This window comes from Gracilinanus agilis, chromosome 1 (assembly GCF_016433145.1).
Source record: "Gracilinanus agilis isolate LMUSP501 chromosome 1, AgileGrace, whole genome shotgun sequence".
Classification (NCBI taxonomy): Eukaryota; Metazoa; Chordata; class Mammalia; order Didelphimorphia; family Didelphidae; genus Gracilinanus; species Gracilinanus agilis.
Genome location: NC_058130.1, coordinates 38,513,380 through 38,527,372, shown reverse-complemented (window position 1 = coordinate 38,527,372; position 13,993 = coordinate 38,513,380). Strand labels below are relative to the sequence as shown.

Below are 13,993 nucleotides of genomic sequence, written 5' to 3'. Positions count from 1 at the left end.
CTTTCTTTCCCCTCTGTATCTTATTTACCTTTTCAGGTTTCTCTCGATTTTTGTGGTTGGATAGCAAACTTTCCATTTAGCCCTGGTCTTTTCTGTGCAAATACCTGGAATTCTTCAATTTTGTTGAATGCCCATACTTTCCCCTGGAAATATATAGTCAATTTTGATGGGTAGTTGATCCGTGGTTGCAGGCCCAGCTCTCTTGCCTTTCTGCATATCATATTCCAAGCCTTGCGATCTTTTAGCGTGGAGGCTGCCAGATCCTGTGTGATCCTGATTGGTGCTCCTTGATATTTGAATTGTTTCTTTCTGGCTTCTTGTAAGATTTTTTCTTTTGCTTGGAAACTCTTGAATTTTGCAATGATATTTCTTGGTGTTTTCCTTTCTTGATCGAATGTAGTGGGTGTTCTATGGATCCTTTCAATGTCTATGTTGCCCTCTTGTAGGACTTCAGGGCAATTTTGCTGAATTATTTCTGTTAGTATGGAGTCCAGGTTTCTATTAATTTCTGGTTTTTCTGGAAGACCAATTCTCAAATTGTCTCTTCTAGACCGGTTTTCTTGGTCTGTCACTCTCTCATTGAGATATTTCATGTTTCCTTCTATTTTTTCAGTCTTTTGACTTTGTTTTATTTGTTCTTGTTGTCCTGAGAGATCATTAGCTTCTACTTGCTCAATTCTAGCTTTTAGGGATTGATTTTTGGCTATAATCTTTCGGTTTTCGGCTATGATCTTTTGATTTTCGGCTGTAATCTTCTGGTTTTCGGCTGTAATCTTCTGGTTTTCGGCCATAATCTTCTGGTATTCCTTTTCAATCTGGTCATTTCTGGTGTTCATTTGCTTATCAGTTCATTTTGTTTCTGAGCCTCATTTTATCAATTGCAAGATTCTACCTTTTAAACAGTTATTTTCTTGCCAGATCTCTTCCATTTTCCTCAAAATCTCAGTTTTGAACTCTTCCATAGCTTGTGAGGGGTTTTCCTTATTTGAGGAGGGTCCGGATGCTTGTTTGTTCTCCTCCTCTGTTTGCTCGGTTGTCTGGATTGTCTCTGTGTAAAAGTTGTCGAGTGTTAAAGACTTCTTTTTCTTGTTGTTAATCTTTCTCTTCTGAACTTCCTGAGACTGGGTAGCCATCGTTAGCCCAGCAGCTTCTCAGGTTTATCCTCGCGCTCAGGGTCTGTCTGCGGTCAAGCCCCCTGGTGGACCCCCTTGCTTGATCCTCTGCTGGAGGTTTCTTTACAAGTCTCAGGGCGCTGCTTCCACAGTTGTATACCCGTCTGCACTCGTTCCCTACTCAGTGTTTCAGAGCTTTAGCTTGTGGCTGTGTCTGCCTCCACCCACGTCTCCGCCTGTGCTTGCGCTTTGCGCCCTGCATCCGCTCTCGGCGCCCTGCTCCCGTGCTCAGATTTTGTGTGCGTTCGTTAACTTTTTGGTGTCCTAAATCTTGCTGCTCTCAGGAACAGGCCCCGGAGCTGCCAATGACTCGATGGGTGCCCCAAACTTGCTCTATTTATTTTTAGCTGGCTTTGGCGCTATAGGTGTTGTGTGTGGAGGGGGTGGGGTGGGGTTGCTCAGCCTGCGATTTAGTGAGAGCTGTTTCACCCCTTTATAGCATAGAAATGCCTCGATTCCACGTACCTTCCACACTGTGCCCTGTTGTGGGGTTCCTCCGTTTGTCTGGACTTGTTTTTATGTCCCCTTGAGGAGTTTTGTGTGTTTCGGTCAGGAGAGGTTAAGAGCTGCTTCTTACTCTGCCGCCATCTTAACCCGGAACCACATTTTCTATGATCTTGATAATGATGTCCTAGTATTTGAATTGCTTCTTTTTGGATACCTGTGGTATTTTTTTTTTTTAAAGATAGAAGCTCTAGGTTTTGACTATGACATTCCTGGGACTTTTCCTTTTGTGTTTCCTCTCAGGAGGTGTTTTGTGGATTCTTTCTTCACTTTGCTCTCTACTTCTAATAGATCTGGGCAGTTTTCATCGATCATTTCTTGAAATATAGTGTCCATACTTTTAAAAATCATGGTTTTCAAGGAGCATATTAATTTCAAGATTCCCCTTGTCCTGTATGCCAGATCCACTTGTTTTTTGTATCAAGTATTTTACATTTGCCTCCATTTAAAAAAAAATCTTTAATTTTGTTCTAAACTATCAGAATATTATTCTGCTTCCAGTTTTTGTCTCTGCAGGACACCATTCTCTGCCCAACCACCAAACTGACATTCTGCACATAAAGATCTGAAATCTTCCCTAGCTCCCTGTTGCCAAACCAAGCCTTTGTAATAGGACTCCCAGATGTCTTTGCAGGATTATTTCACGCCCATTCCCCTTCATTTTCTCTTTCAGTCAGAATAAGTTAACTAATGGGCTCACTTCATTTTCAGTCTCTGGTCTTTGTCACATTGGTTGTTGGAGAGGCTGTAGAAAAGCCTGTCACTAAGATGCTGTTGGTGGGGTAGACATTAGTCTAGCCATTTTGGAAAGCAGGTTAAATTATGCTTAGAAAGTAACAAGGTCTCTAGCTTTTGGCCTAGAGATCCCATTTCTAGTCAAGTACCCCAATGATACAAAGGCATGATACTCAACAAATAAAGAACTGGAATGTTAGCTGCCCATTCGGGTGAGGAGTTTCTAAAAGAGTCTACAGGGGCAGCTGGGTAGCTCAGTAGATTGAGAGTCAGGCCTAGAGACAGGAGGTCCTAGGTTCAAGCCCGGCCTCAGCCACTTCCCAGCTGTGTGACCCTGGGCAAGTCACTTGACCCCCATTGCCCATCCTTACCACTCTTCCACCTAGGAGCCAATACACTGAAGTTAAGGGTTTAAAAAAAAACAGAAAAATAAATAAAAGAGTGGGACAGGTGGTGCCCAAGTGTGATGGCTAAGAAATGACAGAATTCCAGAAAGCATGGGAAAGTGAAACGGGAAGAACCGGGGACACATTTTCTGGGACCTTGTAAAGTGTGGCTACCGGAAACGGAAGCTGTGGGGGTGCTGGCCAGCCTTGCCCGGAGGGGCACGTGCTCATTTGTTACCTCCTTTTCCTCCCAAACTTCCTCTTATTCGCTGTTAGAAGGCTTGCTCACAGGGTGGGCAAAGCAAGTGAGGCATGAGGGTATGAAGGCGATATTGAAAGGAATTAAAACAGTCAAGCCGGGGCGCTGCGGCCAGAATTCCCTCCCACTTTCCCGCCCCTCTCGGAGGCTCCTCCTCACCCGCTTCTCTTTCCGGCATGTGGGATTATTCCCTTTTCTGCCTGGGCACTCCGCACTGGGAGTGGTTCAAAGATGCTTGTGGAATGGGGGGTGGGGTGGGGCGGGACGGGGGACGTCACAGGCAGGAAACAGTGGGAGTGGGAGGAGTGAGGACGGACCTACGGACTGGGAGGAGACCCTCAATGACCTCCCGGAAATGATTTCCATGAAGTGACGGCAAGGGGGGGGGGGTCATGGAAGAGACAAGTCTGTTTGTGCAAGTTTGGCTGCGGAGGGAGAGAAGCTGAGAGACAAGGTGAGGGGGAGTGTCTGAGGGTTCCCCCTAATGGGAGGACTTGAGGAGGAGAGACCAGAGGGAAGGCGAAGGGGTATGGCATTAGCTATGGCTAACATTGTCACATAACTAATTCATCAGTGAACTTGTCGTTAGATAAGCATCTGGATGATCTTTTTTTTTTTTTTTTTAACCCTTACCTACCATCTTAGAATCAATTCTCTGTATCCTTTCCAAGGCATAAGAGCAGTAAGGGCTGGCCAGGCAATGTGGGGTAAGTGACTTACTCAGGGTCACACAGCTAGGACGTGGCTGAGGCCACATTGGAACCTGCGACCTCCAGTCTCTAGATCCACTGAACTCCTCCCCCAAACCCATAGTCTTACTATCAGTCAGTCAATCAACAAACACAAAGCACCTGTGTGCTAGGCACTGTGCCAAGTGCTGGATTTATGCTTATGGGGCAACAAAAAGATGATAAGTAGGAGTTTCCTATGTTGGGTGTGTATACTTTGTTCTTGGAGGTATATCCCTGTCCTTATAAGATTTTGTTAAAGACTTTCACTCATTAATTATATCATTTATTTTGCATGTATTATTTGTAAAAATCATCCTTTTAAAAAAAACAACTCTTACCTTCTGTCCTAGAATTGATGCTAAGTATAGGTTCCAGGCAGAATTGCAGTAAGGGCTAGGCAGTTGGGGTGAAGTGACTTGCTCAGAGTCACACAGCTAGCAAGGAAAATTGTCTAGTCTTTATGAGTGTTACAATGAATACAGAAATCACTGTATCTATTTTAAATTAGGTACATTCTGAAGTGAGTCATTTAAAATGGTACAATATAGGCTATATAAGGAATGGCAGCTTTAAAACCAGTGTATGATTTCATTAGTGATTGATAAGACAAAATGTCCTTTGTGGTTCTCTTTCTGGGAGGGGGGTAATTTCCTGTGCCTCAGATGTTCATTACTAAGTTCTCAGTCCAGGAAAATTGAGTAAGAATGAACCCTCCTTTTATTCCTCAGACTTATATTCTGTAACAATGAAGCTTGATAAAGCATCTTTTTTGAAAGCTCCATTCTTAAGGAGCTTAGAATGCGTCCTGTGTGTGTCTCAGGCTGCAATCAAAACATCTTACTGAATGAGGGAGGTTAGGGGATTTGTTGCCCTCAGATAATGAGGCTGAAAAGGGAATTGATTTGCTTAAGGGGCCCCCAGCTCATGAGCAGTAGAAATAGGGGAAACCAGGTTCTTGACTCACAGCCTGCTGCTTTATCGCTTTATAACATTGATGGCAAACCTGTGGCACAGATGCCAAAAAATGGCACACATGCGCTCTCTGTGGACATGCTGCCTCCCTCCCTCCCCTGACAAAGGCAGAAGGACTTTGTGGAGCTGTTCCCCTCCCCCTCTCCACCATGCTTGAGGACATTTTTTCATATCCCTGCCCTCTGCCAGGCATCTCACAGGCAGCAGAGGTGGGGGGAGGGGGAGCAGAGGGCTCCAGCCACTCCCTTTGCCCTCTCCACACTTGCTGAGGACATTCCTCATCCCCGCTCCACCCAGCAGCCCAATGGGAGCACTTCCTCCCTCCCCTGTGTAGGGTAAGGAGAGGTTTGGAGGGGTGAGGGGTGGTACCCCATCTGTGGGATGGAGGCGGGGCCCGGCATGCCATCTCTGAAAGGTTTACCATCACTGCTCTATAATATAGTCTCTTCTACCCACATTATGTTAGTGTGATGATATAGGATGCTTTTTTTTTTTTTAAGTTGTAGGGTTTTTTTGTTTTGTTTTAATTTTAAACCCTTACCTTCTGCCTTAGAATCAATACTGTGTATTGGCTCCAAGGCAGAAGAGCAATAAGGGCTAGGCAATGGGGGTGAAGTGACTTAGCCAGGGTCACCCAGCTAGGAAGTGTCTGAGGCCAGACTGGAACCCAAGACCACCCATCTCTAGGCCTGGCTTTCCATCCATTGAGCCACCCAGCTGCCCCCAAGTTGTAGTTTATTTTATTTAATTTATTTTTTCCCATGGTTACATGATTCTTGTTGTCTCCCTCCCCTTTTTCCTCCCTCCTCCCAGAGCTGACAAGCAATTCCTCTGGGTTATACATATATTATAGGATGGTCTCTTTAAAGTGTAATGATAATGTTTAGAAACAAAATATTTCTTGAGGAGAATAGAAGGTTATATCAGCTGGGCCTGTAGAAAGACATGTGGGACCAGAGCAGCCTATTCTTTTTACTTCTTGATATCCTGAAGGTCTAGGTCGAGACTATGTTTATACTTCTCTAGTTCAACTGATAAGACAATATGGGACCCAGGAGCCGAGATTGTGGGTGAATGATTTGGAAGATGTTACATGGTATTTAACATTTTTTTTTGAAGATTATTCTGAGAAAGGGGTTGGTAGCTTCATCAAAGAGTCCAAGGGTGAGAGAGGTCCATGACACACAAAAAGTTCAGAACCCTCAACTATATCCTCAAATGGTGGCCAGTCTGTGTATCCAGCAGCCTCCCTGCTTCTTGATACCCCTAAATCGCCTGGCAGACAGGCTACTTAGATGAGTGAAGCCCATTTGGTAAGAGGGATGCCGGAAAAATGGACTTAATAAAAGTGTTTTAATCATTCAAGAATGTTATGATTAAAATTCTCTAGACACTGTATCTTAATTTATAATTATTTATGAAATAACACAAAGTGGGCCAGAAAAAGAGAAGGCACCAACCATATGAGGCCGGCTGCCTTCCTTTCCGAGAGCTGGGACCAGACACCTCTCCTTGAACTCCCAGGAATCCTCTGATTGAGGGCGGTGGGCACCAGCAGGCATGAGACCTTCAGAGGGTCTCCCCTCTTCCGTACCCCCGCTACCTCAAGAGGCTTGTTCACAGATAAACCAAAAGCTGTCTCCTCCCTTATTCTGCAAGAAGCAAGTTGTGACTTCATCTTAAAATTAAACTTTTTTTCCCTTGAAAATACAAAGGTTGTCTTGGCTTGCCAAATAGAGGGCTACAGGCTAGTGTTGAGTTTCCTGGGGAATAAAGGATGGTATGTATTCTCCAGACTCTGCCCTTGAGCCCCCTGACCAATGTGATGGTCATTTCAGAACACTGGCCTCTCTCTCAGATTTCCACTGCCCTCTTCTTAGGGTGTTGGCCGTCTTCTCCCTTTCAGGGAGAACCATTGTCAGTGACACAGGATTGAAGCTGACCCCAATCTGATGTTCCCCTCTTTCCCAAGCCCCCCTCCAGTGTTCCCAGGCTCTCTGGGAGTTCTTGCCCTTAAGCCTGGGGCTGGTGTTAGGAGAACATCAGGTGCTCTTGGCACCAATGCAGTGGCTGGTTCTTGTCCTAAATTTGACCCACGTTATGCCCTGTACCACGCTGCGCTGTGCTAACGACTGAAGCCTGTTGTAGGATGTTAATTTGGGACGCAGAGGAAGATGAACCCTTAACTAACCCTGACCCTGTTTGGCCCACAGCCCAGGGACATGCTCCAAGATGGTAGACTTCTCCCCCTGTCCAGTCCCAGAGTCTCCATTGGCCAAGGTTCCTGCCTGAGGCTTCTGTCTAAAAGATGGTGACTTGGGGGAGGTGGGGTTGGGGAGGATGCCATGTGTCAGTGGGCTATGTCGTCAGGTGCATTTTTAAAAATTCCATTTTAATAATGAACATCTTCAGTATGTCCATAGCTTAAGAGAGCCCACCTCCACTTGCGTATGCTATGGTTCTCACCCAAGGAAAAGAGCTTTTTGAGGTGTTGTCTAATGTGTCTTTTCATTTTGTCCATTTAAGGTCCAAAAAGTTGTTCAGTCTCGCTGAAACTCTCCAGAGAACCTACCTTGTAAAGGGTCAGCTGGGATTAGAAATAGAAGAACTCGAATCCGCTGCGCTTCTCGTGCAAGGTGAAGAAAAAATGTTAGATGTCCTCTGGTCGGCTTCCAGGCTCCCGCTCCCTGGCTTGGATTCACTCACCATTGGCTCTTCGGTATCAGACAGGATTTCATCCTCTAAGACGGAGGACTTGAATGGAGCCCAAGCTAAGCCTAGTGAGTGCAAGGTTGAGAAAATGAGTCATGTGGAAGAAAACACTCCCCCGATGACGAATTCTTTTGATTTTTGTACAAAACCAGACATCCGTACACTTGATAGAAGTCAAGGAGAGCAGGTCCATTCTTCCCAGTCTCCTGGGGCTCCTGCACCACTCATTATAGAATTGGAAGAAAAAATGGAAACTGAACCTCGGCATTCTCAACAGCAGGAAACTTTAGCAGTGGATGAAGGCAGGCTCCCCGATTAAACACATAAACACCACTAGATCAGATCTCTTACTCTCTCTCGCTGCTGCTGCTGCTAAATAAAATCCATCCCGAGTCCATCGCTGTGCACTGCCTCTTTTTGTAGCCATATTTTGACATATTAATATAAAAAGTTCTGTATCCTTGTTTCAATTTTAAAGATAAAGTATTCAAGCATTATGACATCATGATGAACTTTTGAAATGAAAAAGAGAATTCTAGCAGACTGTAAGCTCCTTGAGGGCAGAAGATGGTTTTGTTTTTGTATTTGTAGTCCCCGAGGGCAGAAGATGGTTTTATTTTTGTCTTTGTAGTCCCAGTGCACAGTGTGAGTGCCTGGCACGAAGTAGACTTCTAAGTGTTTGTTGAAATGAATCTAAAATATGAGTATTTCAAGCACAAATTCAACAATAAAGCTTCTGGTGAAACTGAGTAGTCATTGGTCTCTTTTAAGGAGAACTTTTACTTCAAAAATAAGTATTTTCTCCCTTTAATTTATAAAATATTTGCATAAATTTTACCTTTTTGTTCACCTCTCCTGTGGACCACCTAAGCTGTAGCCTATTGATAAAAAACTAGCAATTTTACAAGTGGTTGACCCAAGTTCATATTTCAACCATTGCACAAAGGCTGGTCAAGGATAGAATGGGGGTGTCAGGAAGTGGGGTCATCTGTGGGAACTTCCCATGAAATTAAAAAGTAAAAGTGAATAGGGGGCAGCTGGGTAGCTCAGTGGAGTGAGAGCCAGGCCTAGAGACAGGAGGTCCTAGGTTCAAACCCGGCCTCAGCCACTTCCCAGCTGTGTGACCCTGGGCAAGTCACTTGACCCCCATTGCCCACCCTTACCAATCTTCCACCTATGAGACAATACACCGAAGTACAAGGGTTTAAAAAAAAAAAAAAGCAAAAGTGAACAAAATTCAACAAATAACATTGATAAGAAGAGCCCAGTCAGAGAGAAAAATGTAAAGAAGGAAAATCAGAATTGTTAGGTTCTCATATGGACTATGAAGAAGGGTCACAGGGATTCTAGTCATTGCTGGCAAAACAGTTATCAGCAGAATTTGCAGTAGGATACACAAAAGCTGTCATGAGTGCCCATCATTCAAGAAACCCAGTTCAAGCGATTCAGATCTACAATGCTTTGATTCATTCATTCATTCTGAAGTGGGTAAATAAACACTGGGGAGATAGTAGAGGGAGAAGGGGAATGATGGAGGAATGCTAGGGTGAGTTGTTAACTGCCAAAACACTTAAAACACAAAAGAATCACACCTCTCACAAGTAATGGACAGGGCTTGGGGAATTGCCTGGAGCCATCAAATCCACCCTGTCTGACATGGTCACAGGGGGAACCTCAAGGATTGCATGGCTGCCTCAGGAATGACGGAAATCCCCACTCAGATTTCCCAGTGTGACCCTTCTCTTACTAGCACTCATTATTGGAATTGTAATGATCAATAACCTTACTCAACCCCAGGGAAATGCAGAACAGCTGAAGGCTGTTACTAGAGCTTCTATAGACTCCCAGGAAAATCCCACCCTTACATGTAATCATACAGAAATTCCCCTAAAAGTCGCTTCATAAGATTTTAAACCCCCAACAAAACTGTACTTGGATTTTTCACTCCCATGTACAGGAGCTTGCATAACAGCAGGCTGGAGCTGCTTCCAAGCCTCCCTGATCCCTAATATGGAATGTTAACATAGAGAGGACAATGGATGAAAAATAGAGAAGTTGTTCCATGAGAAGGCTGATACGTCCCACTACACCGGACTGTTTTATTAACCTTATATCCTAGAGAACATATCAAACATACCTTTGAAAAATATTGAAAGTTACTGGAGAATGAAAAGTTGTTAGTAACAGAATTAATGTATGACTTATCTCCAAGAAAAGATGTATGTTGAAAATGAAATTCCATGTCAACTGTATGTGTAATCTTTAAGTGTATAAAAATAAAGACAGCCCAAGCCTGGTTGGAGCAGTTTCTGTGATGCCTAGCTACGGGCAAAAACTTTAACTGTTTCTCATCTCATTTCACCGACGATGCCATCTTTCAAGGGACTTTTGAGTCCTATGGGAGGTGGACTCCCACAGGAAATGAGTAGTGACAGCACTAAGGGACTGGCAGTTGAGACCAACTCTCCTTCTAACTCTAGCCAGGGATTAAATTACACTATAATGGGTCCTCTGGGTTGTGGAGAAGGAAACAAACAGGAAGTTATAAAACAGTTTACTGAAGTTAGGGAAAGGGAAATGGGAGAGGTTTTGACTAATCTAACAAGGAGAGTTCAACCAACTGTCAGAATGGGGAGTTGGCTTGCTTCTCTCTAACTTTAGCACAGACCAACAGGCAGTCTGGCTGGAACAGGAGAAGCTGCTAAGGGGCTTTGGAGACAAGAGGATTCTCACACCACAGGAGATACTGATCCAAGTTGAATCCTTGATGGTAAAGTACCTGGAACAAATCCTTGGTCAGCCAGTAAAATCTACAAGACTAAAAAGAAAGGCACTCTGCAATTGGTCCACCCAATTGCAGTGGCTTAACCTTTCTTCAGCCTAGGCACTTGCTTGATGTTCACACCCAAGATCTCCAAAAGTAAGCGACATAACATAAGCTTCAGATCTAATCCATTACACAAGAACAGGGTCACAGGACCAACAAGACAATTGCTCCAATCCTTACAACTTTTCAAACCTCTTCAAAAAAGAACTATACACAAGAGATAAAGTCATTTCAGCTCCCTCCACAGTCTTGGACAGAGATTTCAAACATGTGGACCCCAAAACTCCTGAGTTCAATCTGATCTAGATTAAAATATAGCTGGGAAATACAGGTAGCCTTTCCACATCATGACTTTCCCCATTGTAGCTTTGATATCTTGTAAGTTGTCATAAGAAATTAAATGGGAATTTTGGGGGAGTTCTGTGGAAGCCCTAGATGACATGTGAAGGCCAGCATATGATACAGAAAAGGTTTAGAAACTCAGAAATGCACAAACTATATGTATAGTATTGTATAATATCAATATATTTTCTCTTTGAATACCATAAATATATATGATTTTTAAAAAAGTTAAAATGTGCAAAAAGAACACAAAAGTCAGCCTATGACACACAAAAGCTAGAAATATAGAGATATCTTTAAAAAATTTAATAATGCATAAGTGCACGTAAGGTACTGTATTTACCCATAAAAGAAAAAGAAAAAAATTCAGATTTCTTCTCTAATATGAAGGGAGGACCAAAAAATGTTACATGGATTTTCCAGACTGGCACCACACTCCCTAACCCCCACCCTAATGTGGAAGGGATGCATGGACTTTAAAAAATATGTACATATATATGTCAACATAGATAATGTTAATAAATGGTATTTAAGTTAATATATAGCCTGCAGGGATCCTTATGAATGGCTTAGTGACCCTGTTTCTAATTGAGTTTGATATTTCTGGTCTAGGACACCAAGAACTTGTTATAAAATGCCAATGAATTAATAGAAGATAAGACTAACCTCCAACCCCTAATTCATTCCCTCATCTACAATCTGGCAGGTCAAAGAACCATGGACTTACAACAGAACTCAATTCTACCCCTCTCCTGGACTTTCAAAATTCAAAAGTTCTTGGGCTGGGATTGTACTGTGACAATGCTCTGAACTATGAAAGTACTTGGATAAAGAACTGAGCAACTGTGAGGACTGGGGCACCCACAAAGTCTGAAGAAGAGGGACCCACTTTCATCTGGACCCAGTTCTGTTCTCCCAGTTGTTAGTGACATCCCAGGGCATTGTCTTGACTTGCACACAAATTAGATTATAGAGGCAGATTTGCAGTTAAGAACCTCTTTCTCTCCTCCCAAGTCACTGAGGTCCAGAGGCAAGACAAAAGTCAGAATGGTGCAGTGGATGATCTTGGCATCTTTGATGTCTAACCAAGCTCTAAGTGCCCCACAGCACCTGCTTCATGAACTTTAGAACAAATTGTTCTCATCCTCTCATTCTGGTAGGGGAAGTCTTCATATGCTTGGGGTAGACATCTCCTTAACTCACTAATGGCTTTGAGACTTTTTCTCACCCTCAACCTGGTTCTGCTGAGATAGTATTATTGGGGTATGGTCAATGCCTGTGCTACAGTTTCTTGGAGTCCCAGGGGAGAGTTGGATGAGAGGTGGATAAGTAACAACCCTGAAAATGGTCTAGTCGTCCCTGAACACCCCATGTACCCCACTATGTTCACCCAGTAGTCACTTGGTATAGGAACTGAGGCTGGTGAAAAGTGGATTGACCAACGTGAGAGGAGGTTTCAACTGCTTGGAGGTCCAGCCATTAGGGATAGCACAGTCACAGAGGAAGGAGTCATAAAAGTGAAAAGTAGGGGAAAATAAGGGGGAAAAGACTGAAGTTACCAAAAATCTTAGAAGGAAGAAAATTCAGCTCAAGACCTTGAACATAATCAAATAAATTAATCAGAAGGGAATATGGCTTTCAGATCAGCTGAATGAGTCGTGACATCTATGAGTAAGTATCATAAGACAAATGAAAATGAAAACAACTGATGACACAAGAGAACCTATAGATTATCAATAGAGCAGGATATTCCTGATTGGCTTAAAAGAGAAATAAAAATTATGAAAGCAGAATTTGTGGTCTGCACAGTAGAAATAATCAGCATAATAGAAAAAAATGAATCTATGGTATGAAGTCTTATTAAACAAGAGAATTGCCAGGTCTAGAGACCAGAAGATCTGGGCTAAATCTAGTCTCAGAAACTTCCTAACTGGGTGACCCTGGACAAGTCACTTAACCCCCACTGCCTAGCCCTTACCACTCTTCTGCCTTGGAACCAATATGTAGTATTGATTCTAAGAAAGAAGGTAAGGGTTTTTTAAAAAGAGAATTATTCATTGGGAATGCAAATACACAGAAGTGAAGGACAATCTGGAAGAGAGGCAAAAAGCAATAACATTAAAAGACAATGTGATTGTAGGGCAGCTAGATCATACAGTGAATAGAGTACCAGGCCTGGAGTTGGGAGGAACTGGGTTCAAATCTGGCCTCAGACACTTCCTAGCTGTGTGATCCTGGGCAAGTTACTTAGTTCCCATTGTCTAGCTCTTGCTGTTCTTCTGTCTTAGAATTAATACTAAGACAGGAGATAAGGGTTTATTAAAAGAAAAAAATAATATTGTACAAACAAAGGAATGCAGAGATGCAAAAAACTGTCAATGATAACCAATCTTACATAGAATGGGGCAGCTAGATGGTGCAGTGGACAGACTGTCGGGTCTAGAGTCAAGAAGACTCATTTTCCTGAGTTCAAATCTAATCTCAGACACTTACTAGGATTATGACCCTGGGCAAATCGTTTACCCTGTTTGCCTCAGTTTTCTTATCTGTTATAAAAAAAAAAAAAAAGCTAGAGAAGGAAATAACAAAGCATTTCAATATCTGCCAAGAAAGCCCCAAATGGGGAAACAAAGAGTTGGACATGACTGAAAACAATTCAACAACAATAACTTACATAGGTTAAATGGTTACTCAATCAACTTGTACTCATACTCATCACCATGATTTGGTTTGTTAGATGTCTCCATCTCTAAAAGAAAAATTGTTACTGATTATTTCTTAAGACTTCCATTTCCCCAAACAAAGTGTCATTGTCATCCTCTTCCACTTTGTATCCATAAAAAAGGAAACTCTTTATATATAGGTTCAATCTATATCAAGCAGGAGAAACATTGATTAGACTAGATTTAAGGCAGCAAGTGATAAATGTAGCTCAGAAATTGATTCATGCCTCCAGAGTGACTAGGGGCATAGCTGTCCAGAGCTGGCACCATTGGTGTCTCAAGGCTAGAGAAAACAAACAGGGATACACATGTCAAATGGATAAATTACTTTGCTGTTCAGAGCTCTCCATAGAGGCCATTTGTTTCCTAGATAAGGAAAGCTGCTCTCCAAAGTTGTGAAAAGATAAGCTAGAAGAGAAGGATGAATGTGGAATTCTCCGGTTATTTGGTGACTTGAGCTCTGAAAAAAGGGACTTGGCCTCAGAAGGGAATCTTGCAACATATATCTGTAGCTGTTTTTCTTCAAAAGTGCTAGGATTTTCCCATTCACATTCTGTACCTTGTTGTTGTTGTTGTTGTTCCATTTTTTTCTTTTATTTTTATTGGCAGTTTTTATTTTTATATCCAATT

The 13,993-nt window shown here is 42.7% G+C and overlaps 1 protein-coding gene across 1 annotated transcript in view; it reads left to right on the top strand.

Moving 5' to 3' along the window:
* SHQ1 (SHQ1, H/ACA ribonucleoprotein assembly factor) overlaps positions 1-8,220 on the top strand; it is a 113,948-nt gene extending 105,728 nt beyond the window's left edge. Inside the window, 2 exon segments of the mRNA XM_044661992.1 lie at positions 7,286-7,727; positions 7,730-8,220. Of these exon segments, the coding sequence (XP_044517927.1) occupies positions 7,286-7,727; positions 7,730-7,771 (484 nt within the window). The 3' untranslated portion in view covers positions 7,772-8,220.
* The last annotated feature ends 5,773 nt before the right edge of the window (positions 8,221-13,993 follow it).